General features: G+C 53.6%; 1 protein-coding gene across 2 annotated transcripts in view; it reads right to left on the reverse strand.

Moving 5' to 3' along the window:
- ZBTB16 (zinc finger and BTB domain containing 16) overlaps positions 1–15,061 on the reverse strand; it is a 65,333-nt gene that overhangs the window by 22,463 nt on the left and 27,809 nt on the right. For both annotated transcript variants that reach the window (XM_040616071.1, XM_040616070.1), the window contains exons 3-4: positions 9,754–9,851; positions 566–652 (exon numbers count right to left, since the gene is read on the reverse strand). In XM_040616071.1, the coding sequence (XP_040472005.1) occupies positions 566–652; positions 9,754–9,851 (185 nt within the window). The remainder of the gene's footprint in view (positions 1–565; positions 653–9,753; positions 9,852–15,061) is intronic.

Consider the following 15,061-nt stretch of genomic DNA (forward strand, 5'->3'; position numbering starts at 1 on the left):
GCGTAGGCTGGGATTTGCAAATGATTTGTAACTCATCGCTCAAAGGCTCCCGAGCATCCAAACACTCCCAACAAAGGTATTTATCCCTTCAGAGGTGCTTCTTAAACCTCAATGGTGGCCAAGAGCTGTCACACTGGTAAAATTTTCATGCACATGGCTTGAGAAACCCAGGGTGACCAGTGAGCGGTGCAAGGATGCTTGGTTTAACCACAGTCGGGTTGCGCTCCTCCCTCCACCAACAGCACCGTTACGAGTTCAACAAAACCAGACCAAAGCAAGTCAGCAGCAAATATCCACACCCAAAAGCCATTTGGGGAGGTTTCCCTTGCAAAGATGCATGACTGCGCACACACAGATTTCCATGCAAATACAAACCCATTTCCAATTAAGAGTAGCAAGCAGAAAATGCAGCCAACTTACCTTAATTAAAGTCAAGAAACAGATCTGGGCATGTCAGAAGTGGGAACCGCAAAGAGTTAAGCTCTCCATTGGGCCAAGGGCTGCACAGGTGGCCTAAGTGTTAAACTTGTGCCTATGCAAAGGATGGAAAATGAGGGCCACCTACCCGTGTGCGTCTGCCTGTGTGTCTCCAGGGCATCTTCCTTCGAGAACTGAGCGCCACACTGATCGCAGACCAGGGCTTTGGCGCCCGCTGGGGAGAGAAAGGGGAGAGGAGGGTTACTGGAAGGATGCCTGCCCAAACCTGTGTGGGGGACATTGTTAAGACCACATTGTTAAGTATTGGAGGGGTTTCATATTTTACGTCCCCCTGCACAGCCACAAAAAGCAGCACCTTGCTTGACCCCATGGTCCCGCTCCTTATGCAAAATAAAGAAGTCACTTGCCAGGAAGGATTAAATATATTTAAAAAAAAAAAATCATTAAACTTCAATGTGTTTCATTAGCGTTGCAACTGATCTAATTGTAATTGGTTTCCTGCCCCTTCCCATCACAGCTGCCATTGTTGGTACCCAAGGATGGTACCTGAGGATGCATCTGGTCAGAAATGTGGCTGGAACGGTGTGACTGAGCGAGCAGCTCAGAGACGTCTTCAATTGTTGGAGAGAGAAATGGTGTTGGGGGGGGGGAGGTTCTCAGAAAATCACTATCAGTATGTGCTGCTAGTTCGGGTGAGGAAAAAACCAGGATGCCCAGCAGCAGATAAGTAACTTCCAGATAAAACCAGATTAACGATACACACCACGTCCAAAGCATTGCTGCCGGGACAAAGCTGCGGAACCATTTCTTAGATTTCAAGGTTTGATTCATCTGTTGTGAGGAGCTGAGCATGACAGAGCAGCCTTCGAGGCGGGGGCCACTACTCCGCGGCATGCTGCACTGCACATTTCCCAGGGTCCAGACAGCGTATCCTGTCCCCTGCCCGTCCCCATAAGCCCCCCGCCCTGCTGTCAGGCTGGGATGTGGAGAAAGGTGCCCAGAAAAGCCAAGGTGGGAGAGAAGGAGGTATCAGGAGATGCATTCAAAAGAGAATTCCTTCGCCTTTAAATTGTCTCAGTAATGGCTGGCTCACAGGCAGAAATATTTGGCAGTGGTGAAATTAAAAGTGATAAATTTTCTCGCCAAGCGTTGATCGATAATAGAGGTCTCATCTGTTAATCAATATGACAGTCTGCCTGTTTACTGTGCATATGTTGTTCTCCGCCGCCCTCGCCGTGATGTCAAGTTTGCATTCAAAACAACCCGAGTGCACACAGGCCACATGGCCACTCATGGAGGGATAAACACAGGGGGGAAAAAACCAAAAAAGGGCTTTGGGGTGACGTGAGGAGGGCGTTGGGGCAGCTCCCCCTGCACATGCCACTGGCCGGAGAGCCACGAGCCCAGGATGCTCGCAGGGATGTGGAGCATTGCAGGGATGTGGGTGCTGCCGGCAGTTCACCCACGGCAGGGAGAGGAGCACACCATAAAGGGCACCAAGACCTGATGGGATGGGGAGAAGCTGCTGCAGCGGCAAGGGGACGGGGATCGATAGGGCAGTGGACGTGGGCCGCCCTCCGCTCGGCACGCCGGCGAGGGCGATGTGCAGCCGGCAGTTGCCAAGGCAATGACTCTCCATCGCCACTCGAAGCTCTCCCAGCCCCACGGCTGCGAAGCATGATCCATGCGGATACGGCAACCTGCTGCGGCAACAGGTCCTCCCCGGGCAGAGCAGCCTGCTGGCGTTTGCCCCCTCCCCACCACGATGCACCGGTGATGCTGGGGGGGTCCTGTGCTCAGGGCAAGCAGCTCCCTGCATCCACGATGCGCGGCAGTCGTGCTAAATGCAGGGTTTGCTTTTTCTTCCCCTGTTTCTACGTGGGGCTGGAGGGGAGGACATACGCGCCGGTGCCCTGTGCCCTTCCCCCCCCGAGAGCCAAGCACCGGCAGGGCCAGGGCTGGAGGGAGCCCGCAGAGCAGCCCAAGGGGTGCACAGCAAGGGAAGGCAAAGGCGGCCAGCATCTGGCTGGGGAGCAGGCGGCGGGGGGGACGACACAGAAAAAAATTCCTGGTGAGGCAAAAATAAACAGGGCGAATGCCAGGAGGAGCTGGGTGCACTCGCTTACATAAGGAAGCACAGTGTGTACCAAAACAGCGGACCCAAAAAAAGCCAGAGCTGTCAGAACAATGAGTACAGACGCGGGGCATTTTACAGCAGGCGCTGCCGTACAGTTTTATTTACAGTACCTCTTATCAGCGCGGGAACAGCACGCTGCCTGCCAATTTCCAAAGGCCAGGACTGCGTGTTCTTTCCCTCAAGTAGATGTGTACTCCAGGCAGGGGAATTTTTTTCTGTGTTTTTTTTTTTTTTTTTTTTTTCTCATCAGCAAAACAAAAACTGATACAGAGCCAGGATTCCTGTAATGTACACATGCTCGCGGAGAAGGGAGGAGGAGGAGGAGAAGGAGGGAGGGTGGCAATTGAATATGTAAATAGTTCAAGGTTAATTTTACTATGTGAGTCACCAGGAAAAATGTCATCCAACATCTGAGCTTATTATAACAAGGCTCAGAAAAAAACCCCAACCAACCACACCACAGCTCGATGTTTGTTATTAAAGGGAGCAGGACATATTTGAAAGCAGCACATCCAGAGCCTGTGTCAGGGCTCTCTTCTCTCCCTCACGCCTTTTTCCATCCTTTAAATGACACCCATAGAAACGATTAGCCTCTCCAAATGTACGCACGAGTTTGGGGAGGGTATTTTTAGCAAGTGCCTCGTATCGCCTACGGTATATAGATATCTCCGGATGATCTTCCCGATGGGACGGGACTCTGCGTGCTGCCAAGTATCAGCCGTGTTTCAGCGCGAGCCCCGCAGTTGGCACCGACCTCCCCACCGTACATTTATATCCGTGCAGGCAAATTTATAGCTTCTGCCTAATGAAGGTCCCTGTAGCAAGAGGCTGGGGCAAAACGGGTGAGGAGTCTCTGCCTTTTCCATCCAGAGCTATCTGCACAGTTATCGCTGCCCCATGTCCCCCCCTCGGCAAGGTTAGCGCTGCCCAGGGACCGCAGTGTCCCCGAGGCAAAGCAATCAGGAGGGGCAGGGCTGAGTTATTTAATTTTCCCTAAAAGCAGTGCAAGGGAACAGCCTCACGCTGGCCAGGACGGGCAGCGCTGTTGTGGTTTGAAGCGACACTCAGACATGGGATGCCCAAGAGGGTCATGGCAAGCATCCCCTGCGCACGGCTCAGGCGTAGCTCGGCCAGTCTGGAGACAGAGCTCCTCTAGTCCGAGCTGCTACCATCCCAACGGTACCTCCCAGCACCCGTTTGCTTTAATTACTTTATTGGGGACGAGAAATAGGCTGTCCACTCTTAGCGCTTCGGATGGTAGGAAGCAGCAAACGGCCCCTCTCCCTTGCCACTGCCTGCCCCTAACCGGGGGGCTGCAGCCCCTCGGCCATGCGCCAGCCCCAGCTGCCCACCCCTCTCCCGGCAGAGGAGTGCAGCCGAGGGGGCAGGTGCAGCAAACGCCCCCTTCCCCTTCCCAGCTCCATTCACAACCCATCAAAGCCCCCTTTCCCTGCGCCTGCGTTCCTCGCCACGAGATAAACTCTATGGGGCTGGGGGTCAAGAGGCTGTGGGGAGAGGGGCTCTGAAAAGACAAACCCTCCCCAGGGAAAAAACAAGGGAAAAGGAGAAAGAGAGGCCGTGAGCATCCTCTGGAGGAGGAGGGGGATGATGGGTAAAGGAGGAGGAAGGTGGGAAATTGGCAATTTCCCGAGGCCACATGGGGAGGATGGTGGCGGGTACGGACAGACAGGCTGGCAGCGACAGCACCCTGGCCCTTCCCCACCGTGGTGTCACCACAATGGCCCCACCAGCACCATGCAACATCTACTCCCCTCCCTCTCCCAGCACAGGGGATTAATAAGAATTTGGGATTATATATTATTAACAGGCTGTAATTGGTGAGAAGGAGGAGGGGGGGGGAAATATGGATTAAAAAAAATCGCCAAGTAAATTTATGCACTGTCGTCGCTTTACTACCTAATTAATTCAGTAATTTCAAAAACAATTTTATTTATGTTCCATTTACCACATCAAAAGTGCAAAGAAAAAAAAGCACCAAACCACAGTGATGCTAAAATAATACCTCAAGGCATCTATTTTTAATCAGTGAAAAAAAAAAAGGGGGGCGGGAGGGTGGGGGGGGGGGCGGGGGGTGGAAAAAGATAGCCGGCCTCAGTTTCTATACAATCTCTGTCGGGCAGACCACCAACTCGGGGAAAGCGAAGCAGCCAAGCCCTCTGCGAGTGCCTTCCTGGCTGCCGAAAACAGAGCTTGTCAAAAAAAAAACCCAAATCCATAATGGCCTGAGGCTCCTCTCCAATCTATTTTCTGCTCAGCTGGTTTTAAATGAAGTTATTATGAGTCATTAAAACACCCGCAAGCCTGTGGAAGTCAGCCAATTACAATTTTAAATTTAGCCTGTTCTCTACCCCATTCTCTTGTTTTCTCCTTTTGCCCACATCAAGCTGCATTTTGATTTTTATTATTGCTGTTATTATTATTATTATTATTTCCCTTCTCCCCTGTTTCACCCAAGTGGAAGAGACAGTCATGAAAAATCTCTGCACTAAAAAAATACGCCGGAGAAACCCAGGAAGGGCCAAAAAAAAAGACGAAGCCTGCAGAGCAGGCTGGATTTAGAGGCAAACGGCTTTGCCTCCTTTTTCCCAAAGTGCCATCAAAAGGCAATAATTGAATATAAGGAAATGAGTGAGGCGCAGGCTTTGGGAGGTGAGGGGGGACTCCTGAGCCAAGCACGAACGCCAGCCTAAGCCAGCAGATAGGATGCGCCCAGCCCGTGCCCACCGCCTTGCTGTCGCTCCTGGCCCTCCTCCCCAGCTCGGAGCAGGGAACAGTTGTGGGGGCAGCACCAGGGGGGCTTCAGCAGTTCCTCCCAGCCCTGCGTCACCCCAGCGTGACCGGACCCACGGGTGGCTCTTGCGGGAAGGATGCTCCAGCAGCAACCCACGGGCCACTCCGGAGAGGCTTGGCAAAGCATGGGGAACGACGGAGCAGGGGCTTGGGGGTGGGCAAGGCAGGGGGGCCACCAGCAACATCATCACCCAACCTTCACCAGCTGGCACCACTGACTGCCATGCTGCACGGTGACGGGTGGAGCTGGGGGTATTTTCATATGGATAGATAAATAAATCAATAAATCTGGATTTTTAGCTGGGGAGCAAAAAAAAAAGGCAGGTTCTTACATAATTCCCCCTTCCCCTCCACCCCGCGAGCGCTGCTCTCGCCAGGAGCCTCCTCTCGGCGGGGAAAAAATGACAAACCCCATCCAAAGCCTCGGCAGCCCCGCGCGGCAAGCGAGCGAGCACGGCGCGTACTGCACAGCCCATAAAACTCCAAACAGCCTCCAGACACTCCTGCAATCGTCCTCCATCAAAACACTTTGTCTTGCATACAGAAATGCGTTGGGGCGCCGCGCGGAATACCAAATCAGCCCGTGACGGTGCGGGGAGGCGGCTCCTTGGCAACTGGGGGGGCTTCACAGCCGTGCCGCTCGACAGGAAACAAAATCTGTCAAGCCTGTTGGGCAAATGATAAACATTACTGGTATTAAATAAAAAAAAAACAACACAAAAAAAACCACCAACACAAAAGCCGCATGAATGGCTGGCGAGTGTGTGTGGAGGGATGGGGGGGCTCTTGCCCCATTCACCACCTCCCTCCACCTCAGAAGAGGGGGGTCTCCAGCACCACGACACCGGGGGGAAGTTGGAGAAGTTTCCCCCATCCAGCAGGGAAGCTGGGGGAAGTGGTGATGGCTGTTACGTGTACTGGTAACAACGCTAAGGGACGTGCATCAGATGCGCTGGGTATGGGGAGAGGCGTGAGGGGTCCCAGCACCCCGCTCTGCACCCCACCCTCCATAACAAGGGACGGCCAAAAACGGGGAGTGGGGACAGGCGGCGGGTGAAAAATAAACGTATTTCGTCAGGTAAGGGTGGCGGGGGGGAAGAAAGCAGCTGGCTCTGACCCAGCGGCCAGGTCCAGGAACGCAGCCAAAACAGGAGCTAAAAAGCAAACCATATTCTTCTGGTCTCGGCTCAGGCTCTCGAGGCAGAGAGGATGGGGAAGGAGGGGAGGGGGGACGAGAGAAATGTATTTTTCATCAGCCAGTGTATAATTTATAAACAGCATTAAACAGTTTTTGTTTTCTTTCTTCCTCTCCCCCGTGTGCGCGGCTTGGCCGGCAGTCAAGCCTGCATTAATTTCTGCTGTGGGTACAGTGTGTTCTTGGATGCACATCTGCGGATGATCATAAACGCGGGAACGCTGGCAGAACATCCAGACCTGCCGGCAGGCCGCTGACATCACCCGGGACCGAGCGCCGGCCGCCGGCCAGCCGGGGCGGGGGGGCGGACGCGTCCCCGGGGAGCCACCACGGGTACCAGCCGGGGGGCGAGGGGGACACAGCCACCGTCACCCCCACCACCAGTGCATTGCCTCCTGGTGCTCCGGGAGAAAATGCCGGCGCGTGGAGGGGAGAAGAGGTGATGCTTGTTAGAGAGGTGGATGGCGGTGGGATGAGCTCCCTCCCCTGAAAACAGGACATGAGGAGGCAAGGGGTGGGATGCGCCATTCCCCCTCTCCCCTCCGTGCTCCCTGAGCACCCCACACTCCCCTGTCACAGCCTGTCCCCTCACCCAACAGGACCTCTGTGCTTTTTTTGCCCCCCTCCTGATGACACAGGATGAACTGAGCATATTCAGGTGGGGAGGGGAGCCACAGGTGCGCTGCAGGTGATGCAGGTAACCCAAAATGCACTCAAGGCAGGTGATGTGGCAAGTGGCATCCCAGGGTGCAAATGAGCTTTGCCCACTGAGCAGCGGCTCCAGCGAGGATGCCTATGAAACGAGCGGCGGCACCAGGACCCCCAACATCCCTGGGTCAAATAGATGGCACTTCTCGACCATACCACCGACGAGCCGGGCTTCCCACCTCACTTCCCCCAGCAATTTGTTTTTCTGGGAGAGGGGCAACTCTTAATATCATCTTTACAGGTTTTTGAGAGCCTGCCTGCAGGCAGGAGCAGGTGGTGCCGGGCAGCACGTAGGGGAAAGGCTTTACACGGCATTAAAGGCTTTCTATTTATGCTTTATATTGGAGTGTAAACATTTGGCTGAGTATTTACCTTGCACCTGCAAGGCTGCTGTGATAACACCACCAAGCACCCGCCGTGTTGCAGGGGCACTGCGACTCCCCCTCAGGGCTGCTCTCCAATTTTTTCCTTAATTTAAACGCACCTTTAACTATCAGGCATCTCCCAGAAATGCTTGGGTGGGGAAGTTTGAGATGCTAACCTCTGTTAAACCCATCATTTGCTTTGGCGTTGAGGGTTGTTGGTGAGGGGGTGCCGGCGGGGGCGCATGAGGCATCCCACCACGATGCTCTCCCATGGGGCAAACTCCCAATTAAACACATCATCCATCAGCACAGAGGCAAGCAGCCTTTGGGACCAAAAACAAACCCTCACACTGCTGCTCCAGCACAACCTCACTTCATCCCAGGCTGGCGGTGGGGGGAGGCAAGGGGAGAGGTGCAAAGGTCTCCTGCTTTAATAAATAACAGCGCTGGAATTCACGGCGGCTGTTTGCAAGCACAGGGCAGAGCTTTTCCCCCCCCTGCCCCCCCCCCCCCCCCCCCCGCCCTCGCTGGATTTAAAAAGAAAAAGAAAAAGAAAAAAAAGTAGAAGAATAATTATTAATCCTGCGCGATGAGAAGTTTGGCTCAGTGTTCACTGTACATACTGTACCCACAAAGCTGGCTGCCTGCCAGGGACGGGCTGCGAGCCAAAGCGACCATAACAAACACGAGCTGTGCACGCCAGCGCCGGGGTGGGACCAGCGTCCCACATCCCAGTGCTGGGGAGAGAAACACACCAACATCCTGCAACCAAGCACGAGGGGGACCAACATCCTGCATTCCAGTACTGGACACACATACCCCCCAGCATCCTGCACCCGAGCACTGGGGGGACACCAGCATCCCACATCTCAGGGCCGGGGGAAACCAGCATCCCGCATCCCAGTGCCTGAGGACACACGCACCAGCATCCTGCACCCTGGCACCAGCCGGGGGGAACAGCATTCCATGTCCCACCACTTGGGACACACATACACCAGCATCCTGCACCCCGGTACTGGGGGGGAACAGTAACCCGTGTCCCACCACTTGGGACACACACACACCAGCATCCTGCACCCCCGTACCGGGCGGGACCAGCATCCTGGGAACCTGCACCCCAGTGTCAGGGGGGAGAGCAGCACCCCGGGGACCAGCCCCAGCAACCTGCTGCTGCCTGTGGGCACTCTGAGGAGCTGGTACCCATCCCAGAAAGTGGGGGTGGGGGTGGGGTCACGGCTGGCTCCAACACACCGAAAAGCAGAAACTACCAAAGAAGCGGGGGGAAGATATCCCTGTGTCGCTCCCTCGGGTACATGCAAGGTGGGCTCCTGCCCTGGGCATGGATGAGGGGCAATGGGGAAGAAAAAAATAAGAAAATAGGTGGAAAAAATTAGATAAAAATAAATATAATAAAGCTTTCTTGCAAAGCTACCCCCAAGCACAGCTTTGGCTGCGGTACCTGCCACCCCGAGTGATTTGTCCTCCAAGGAGCGGGACGAGGACTCCCACCTGTGTTCCAGCAAGGGGGTGCTGCATTTGTTTTTTACATTAAAGCCCTGACTGCATAAGGGGCTGCACACCCCAGAGAAACATCAGCCTACATCAACTTGCAGAGCACAAGTCTTCCCACCAGTGCAGTGCTCCAGCCCTTCTCCTTCTATTTAATTAAAGGGCCTGCATCATGTGAACCTGCTAGTTAGATTCATTAGGCAGAGAATGCTTAATTCTGCAGCAGTTTTGCTAATGGAACTGCGGTGGACGCCTGTACGCGAGGGACACGGTGCTGGGACGCACGCAGGAGCCGAAGTGGAGGCGATGCTCATGCTACAAGCAGGGCTGGACAATGAGCAGCTGCACGGAGTTTGTTATTCTGAGCTGCTTAGCCCGGAAAATATTTCCCCAGTTAAGGAACTGAAAACAAACTCCAAAAAAGAAAATTTAAATAAATCTAATTACCAGGCATTGGAGAACAAGTTCACAACGTGCTGCCCTGGGAAGGGTACAGCCAGCTCTGCACAGGTGGCGCCAGGCAGCTGCAGCATCCCTGGGTGGGCACAGAGTGCATCCCCCCGGCCCCCAGCAGCCCCCTTCCAACCCACCTGAGTGAGCCAGTAAGTGCATTCGCAGCCGCAAGCTGTCCAGGAACCGCTTCCCGCACAGTTCGCATCCGTAAGTCTTCATCCCGCTGTGCAGCTTCCTAGGGGAGAGCAGAGAGGTGTTAGCCCTGAGTGCGGGGGAAAAGTTATCCCAAACAGCGGTGAGAAGCCTCCCGATATTTCACGCAACCTGTGCGTCACCCAAAATCAGTTCTGGTTTGAGAAGCCCTGCAGGAAGGGCACAGACAGGAGGTCCTACATGGCTCCCCAAGACTGATGGGATTACCTTCTCCTATTTAATGTTTGTCATCGTTTCTATAGCTGGAGTCTTTTAGTAAACCTGATAAATATGAAATCTGGAGTTATGCAAAGTATGCGTTGGCAAACTCCTTTCCCATGCACAGAGTGCTTTTGAAAAAGGTACTGCACGCCAAAAAAAACCACCCAAAAAAAACAACTTTAAGTTGTTGTTTGCATGCATTTCTAACTGAATCCCGATTTCCATCCAAATTCAGTGTGACAAAAATCATAAGCACAAAATGTAACCACCAGCTAGCAAACAGGAAACATGCCACTCACCATTTCCTGGCAGCGCGAGGTACAAACTAAGCTACACCCGGGCGGCATTGCACAACCTCCCGACGGCATTGCCTATCCTGCACCATGCCAAGGGGCTGAGCATCCCCCGGCGAGCCTGGGTGGGCTCCTCCACCCAGGACACTGCTCATGGGTACTGGTCTCAGCATCTCCCCGGCTTTGCCATTGCAGGCAGAGGGTGCCAGGCTTGGCCGCAATGGCCAGACCCCGCGTTATTTCCCTCTCTTTGCTGCCAAAACCTTGATGCTCTGTCTTCAGGTAGCAGACAACCTGCAGCAGGCTGGAGCCCTCTATTGAACGGAAGAACCTTTAGGAGATGGTGTTTGAACAGGCCTGGGCAGGAATATTGACCATGTCTACTAGGACCAACCAACCAACCAACCTCCAACTCGCTCTCCAAGTCCTCGCTGCCACCAAGGGCCACCCCTCCCTGAGCCGTTCCTCCTCCCGTTTGGGGCTAGCTACTGCTCGTCCCACGGCACCTGCCCACTGTGCTGCGGAGCAGCATCCCAGGAGCCACCGCCGCTCCCAGCGCACAGAGGGACAGGGCGCAGCACCCAAAATGCCTGGATGGGTGCTCATTGCTTTATTTCACCGTGTCAGCTGGTGATAAATGGATGCTTTCACAAAGCAACCTGGCTCTGCGCATGGCAGCGGCTTTGATAAAAGCCCCCTGAGTCCCCAAACGCTTCCAGCCAAGTGTGCTGGCTGCTGCCCGCCGGCCACACCTTGGATAACGTGAGCCATTTGTGCCGACAGCTGGGGAGGACTCGCGACAGGAGCACGTGCAAAGTTTCAAATTCGGATGCTGTAAACAGAGAAGTATTTGTATGTGTTTGAGGAGTAATGTGGCAAATCGCATCCACCGTTTATTATTACGCTGCAACAAGACGAGCATATTTTTACGGCCTTGTTGCCAAAGACAAAACAGAACCAGTCTTGTCCAGGCTGGATGCTGAACCCTCCCTCCGGTGCTCCCGCAGGAGGGCTCAGCCCCAGCCACGCAGAGCTGCATGGGCCGCTCACCCTCCGTGCCCGGCCTGGGTTTGGGGGGGTTTAGCTTGGCATGAGCTTTATTTCCACCTCCCCGCCCTGGGGTAAGCTTTACTGGTGTGAAGCTGTTGCTGCCCCAGGCCCTAGCAGGATCAGCCCCTGTAGCTGCAAAGAGCCTGGAGCCCCAAGCCTTCCCCAGCCCCACGGCTCACAGGGTCTGATTCCCTCGCAAGCGCGGAAAGCATCCAGCCCTGCATCCTGCCCTGCATCCCGCTCTGCAGTGATGCCGAACGGCTGTGCTGGACGTGCCGGACCCCGGCAGGAGAACCCATGGTGTTCGACAGCGGGTGAACGCTTCGGAGCAGAAAGGGAGGAGAAAGGCAAAGAGCGGGAGTTGGTTTCAACTCTCAACTTTGCTGTATAATGTAATTATTAATCAGGCTTGTCCTGAATTCACTGTGTCATAGTGGAGGATTAAGAGTCATGCACGAATTCAGGCCAAGAAGGTTTACAATCCAAAGGATTTATCCGCCTTGCGAAAATAAATAAAACACCAGCCTCCTGACAGACTTCGGCTGCCAACAAGTCAGCTAAATAAGTGACAACCTTCTCATTCTGCATTTTTAATTAGGGACATGCCTGTCACACTTCCCCAGCTTGGGCTGAGCTTGCTTCTGCGCTTAACGCTGGGCTTAAACCACTTTGTTAGGAAGAGCACAGCACCCCCCACGCCAACGCTGCAACGCTTGCCTCTGCAAGGTTAGAACGCCTTTTTGGTGAATTAAAGTGTAATTGGTTAATTAGTTCAAGCAAAACATGGAGGTTTGGGTTGGTTTTTTAAAAAGCAAATCTCAAGAAACAGAGCAGAAACAATAGGACCTGTTTCCTTTCTCTGCATCGGCCAAGCCTAGAGAACCAACCTTGCTCCCAGAACAGATCCCCAAAATCCAGGGCAACCTGGGTCAAACCCAGACCACCTTCCTGGGTGCAGCAATTTAGTCTCAGCACGTAACGGTAAGGCAGACAACCGCACATGACGCCAAGTGCGGTCGGAGGAAAGGGTGTGCGGATAAAGACCCCCTTCTCCCACCTTCCCCAGCAAGCAGAGGGGAAAATACGGGAGAACAAGGAGCCCACTGACCTCGCTGGTATGAGGGCTCCCTGGAAATCCATGTCTGCCATCCCACTTAGGTGCTGCCATCTTCCCTACCCACGTAACCTCATTGTTTTAATGCACTGGGGTGCTTGCCGAGTAATTTATTTGCAATATCTCTATCAACAAATTTCAGCGGCGACAAAAGTTTTCTGTTTGGCGCCTGCTTATAGGACGATCTTATCGCTCACCATCTTGCACAGTCCCTTTCAACAAGGTCTTAAAGCGCTTTATCTGCTTGGTTTCCCGGTAGCAAAATATGATTGAAATGTTCTATTTCTGCTTGGCGGATTAAGGAGATGTTGCAAAACTGCACAAAAACCTGGCAGATGTAAGCAAGGTATTACGGCTGCTCGGGCTGTTAAGATCTGAGGGGAAAGATCAATATGTGCTTCTAAAGTTGTGCCTCCAGAAAGGCGGGGGGGGGCGGGGGGGGGAAGTTAAGGGCGATAAAATACATCACTGATCGGCAATACTGCCCAAACTCAAGTGCAAAAAGTTAAACTACTCTCTATTGTTCCAAGGTTGTGCTGAAATTATGCTCTGTGTATTCCCTTGCTCCCACAAGGTCCCTACAAGCAAATCAGCTGAGAAGACGCCTGTGTGATACGAGGGCAGTGGCAACTGGGAAAGGCACCTTTTTTGTAAAAGAGGCGCTTTTCCTCTGGAATTCCTCCTCCGTGCAATGCTCAAGGTGCACGGAAGCACAAAGCAAGCCCAAGGCCTCTGGATCGCGAGATATTGCTGGAGGATGCTCCAGTGCAGAGGTTTGCCCAGGGCAGCGAGGATGTTTGCAGCAGGGCATCCCAGGGCCAGCGGTCACCTTTCCGAGCGAGCCCTGGCACGGGGGTTTGGCAAAGGGTTCTCCAGGCGGGATATAAACTGGCTGTGGGGTGATACCTCCTCCTCACCCAGCACTGGCAAACAAAAGCCGGGCGGGAGGCTGGCCCCTCACAAGCTGCCGGTAATTAAAAAGGCCTGTAAATGCCCTGCAAAAAGCACTTCAAAGGGATGGCGACTCTAGCAGGACCGCGCGGTGTAAAAATTATGAGTTTTCCCCACAGGGTGCTTTGTGTGAAAAGGCCAGGATTGGTGGCAAACGCCACTGCCTGCTCCCAGGGGACACAGGGGCTCGGCAGAGCATCCCAGGGGGCTGGGTACCGCTGCAGCCCTGGCACCTAAGGACCCCTGCAAGTGGCCCAGCACCACCACGAGCAAACAGCTGCTCTGCCCACTTGAAAACCTGCATAAAACTGCTTTCTGCTATTTTTGTGTAAGGATCTCTTGTTGTCTGGCCCCTCCCCACCTACCACCCCTTTGGGAAGCAGGGAAAAGACCCCCTCTTCTCCCCTCCGCACCAAACAAGACGCATGGCTTTTGGCCATTTGATTACTTTTAAGTGTATATTTTTCTCCTCAAACAGAGTGAATACAATGGTTAGGAAATTTGACAGAAAACTATTCCGAGCCATTTATTGCCTTAATGCACACCTTTGTCCAACAGGCAGTTTTGACAGGAGCGATAAATTCCAAATTTATGTCAACAGAGCATATGTTGAACACCTCATTTCTGAGCTAAAGCGGCATGCTGCCCCATAAATCACCCTTCTGTTTGAAATGAAAGTAGATTACAGGCCCGTGTTATTGAGCAGTTAGAGCCATAGTCGTATAAATCAGAACTTTTAACTCCAGGCGATCCGTTCTGCAATTAACTAAAGGGCACTTTGTCATCTCCAGGCTGGGGAGCAGCCTGGCAGGGATACTGGCTACCGGGCAAAGGCAAAAAAGCCCCGTATCGCCCAAGGAAAGGCTCTGGCGCAGCAGAGTTCTGCTCGATACCTGTTGAAGCAGCAAGCCCTGAGGCAAAGCCTGAACCTGAGTGCTGCTGCAACGCAGCCTGGCCTTGGAAGACCAACACCAAGGGGCTTTGGAGGTTTGCACATCACTGCCATCTCCCTTGCAACCCGTATTTTGGCAGCCGGTGCAAAGACAGTGGGAGGCTCGTGAGGCTGGCATGATGTAAGCAAAATGGCAGAGTGCTAAGTTGTTAAAAGCAAGACGAAAATATGTACCAGTGCAACATTAAGAGTCTTGCACCGACTTGAAAGTGAAAGGCACAGACAGAAATCCATCCTTGTCAATTCTACAGTGGTTTTGCTTGCACCTCGCAACGCCCATGCAACAGGTCGAGACCCTCATCCTGCTGCACCTCCCCCCGTGCTGCTGCAATTCCCAGGGATGTGGTGCCGGGAAGGTGCTGCTGGGGCTCAGCCCCGCCAGCATCGGTGTGGAGCTGCAAAGGGTGAGGGGGCTGCGGCAGGCACGTGTGCGAGGGGGCAGCTTACCGCCCGTGGGAGCAGCAGCGCTATAAAAAGATTCAGACGCTAAGTATTTCCTTTCCTATAAAATATTCATTGCCGCGCGTGAGAGCCAGGGAGCAGAAACCTCAAGCAGTTCTAACTTTGTGCCGCAGCAATAACTGAGTTTTATAGGAGCCTTCTGATTTTATTTATACCGGGCTGTAACTGTGGTGCCCAGTCGGAGGGGCGGCTGCCAGCCTGTACATCCC

This window comes from Falco naumanni, chromosome 16 (assembly GCF_017639655.2).
Source record: "Falco naumanni isolate bFalNau1 chromosome 16, bFalNau1.pat, whole genome shotgun sequence".
NCBI classification, from domain to species: Eukaryota; Metazoa; Chordata; class Aves; order Falconiformes; family Falconidae; genus Falco; species Falco naumanni.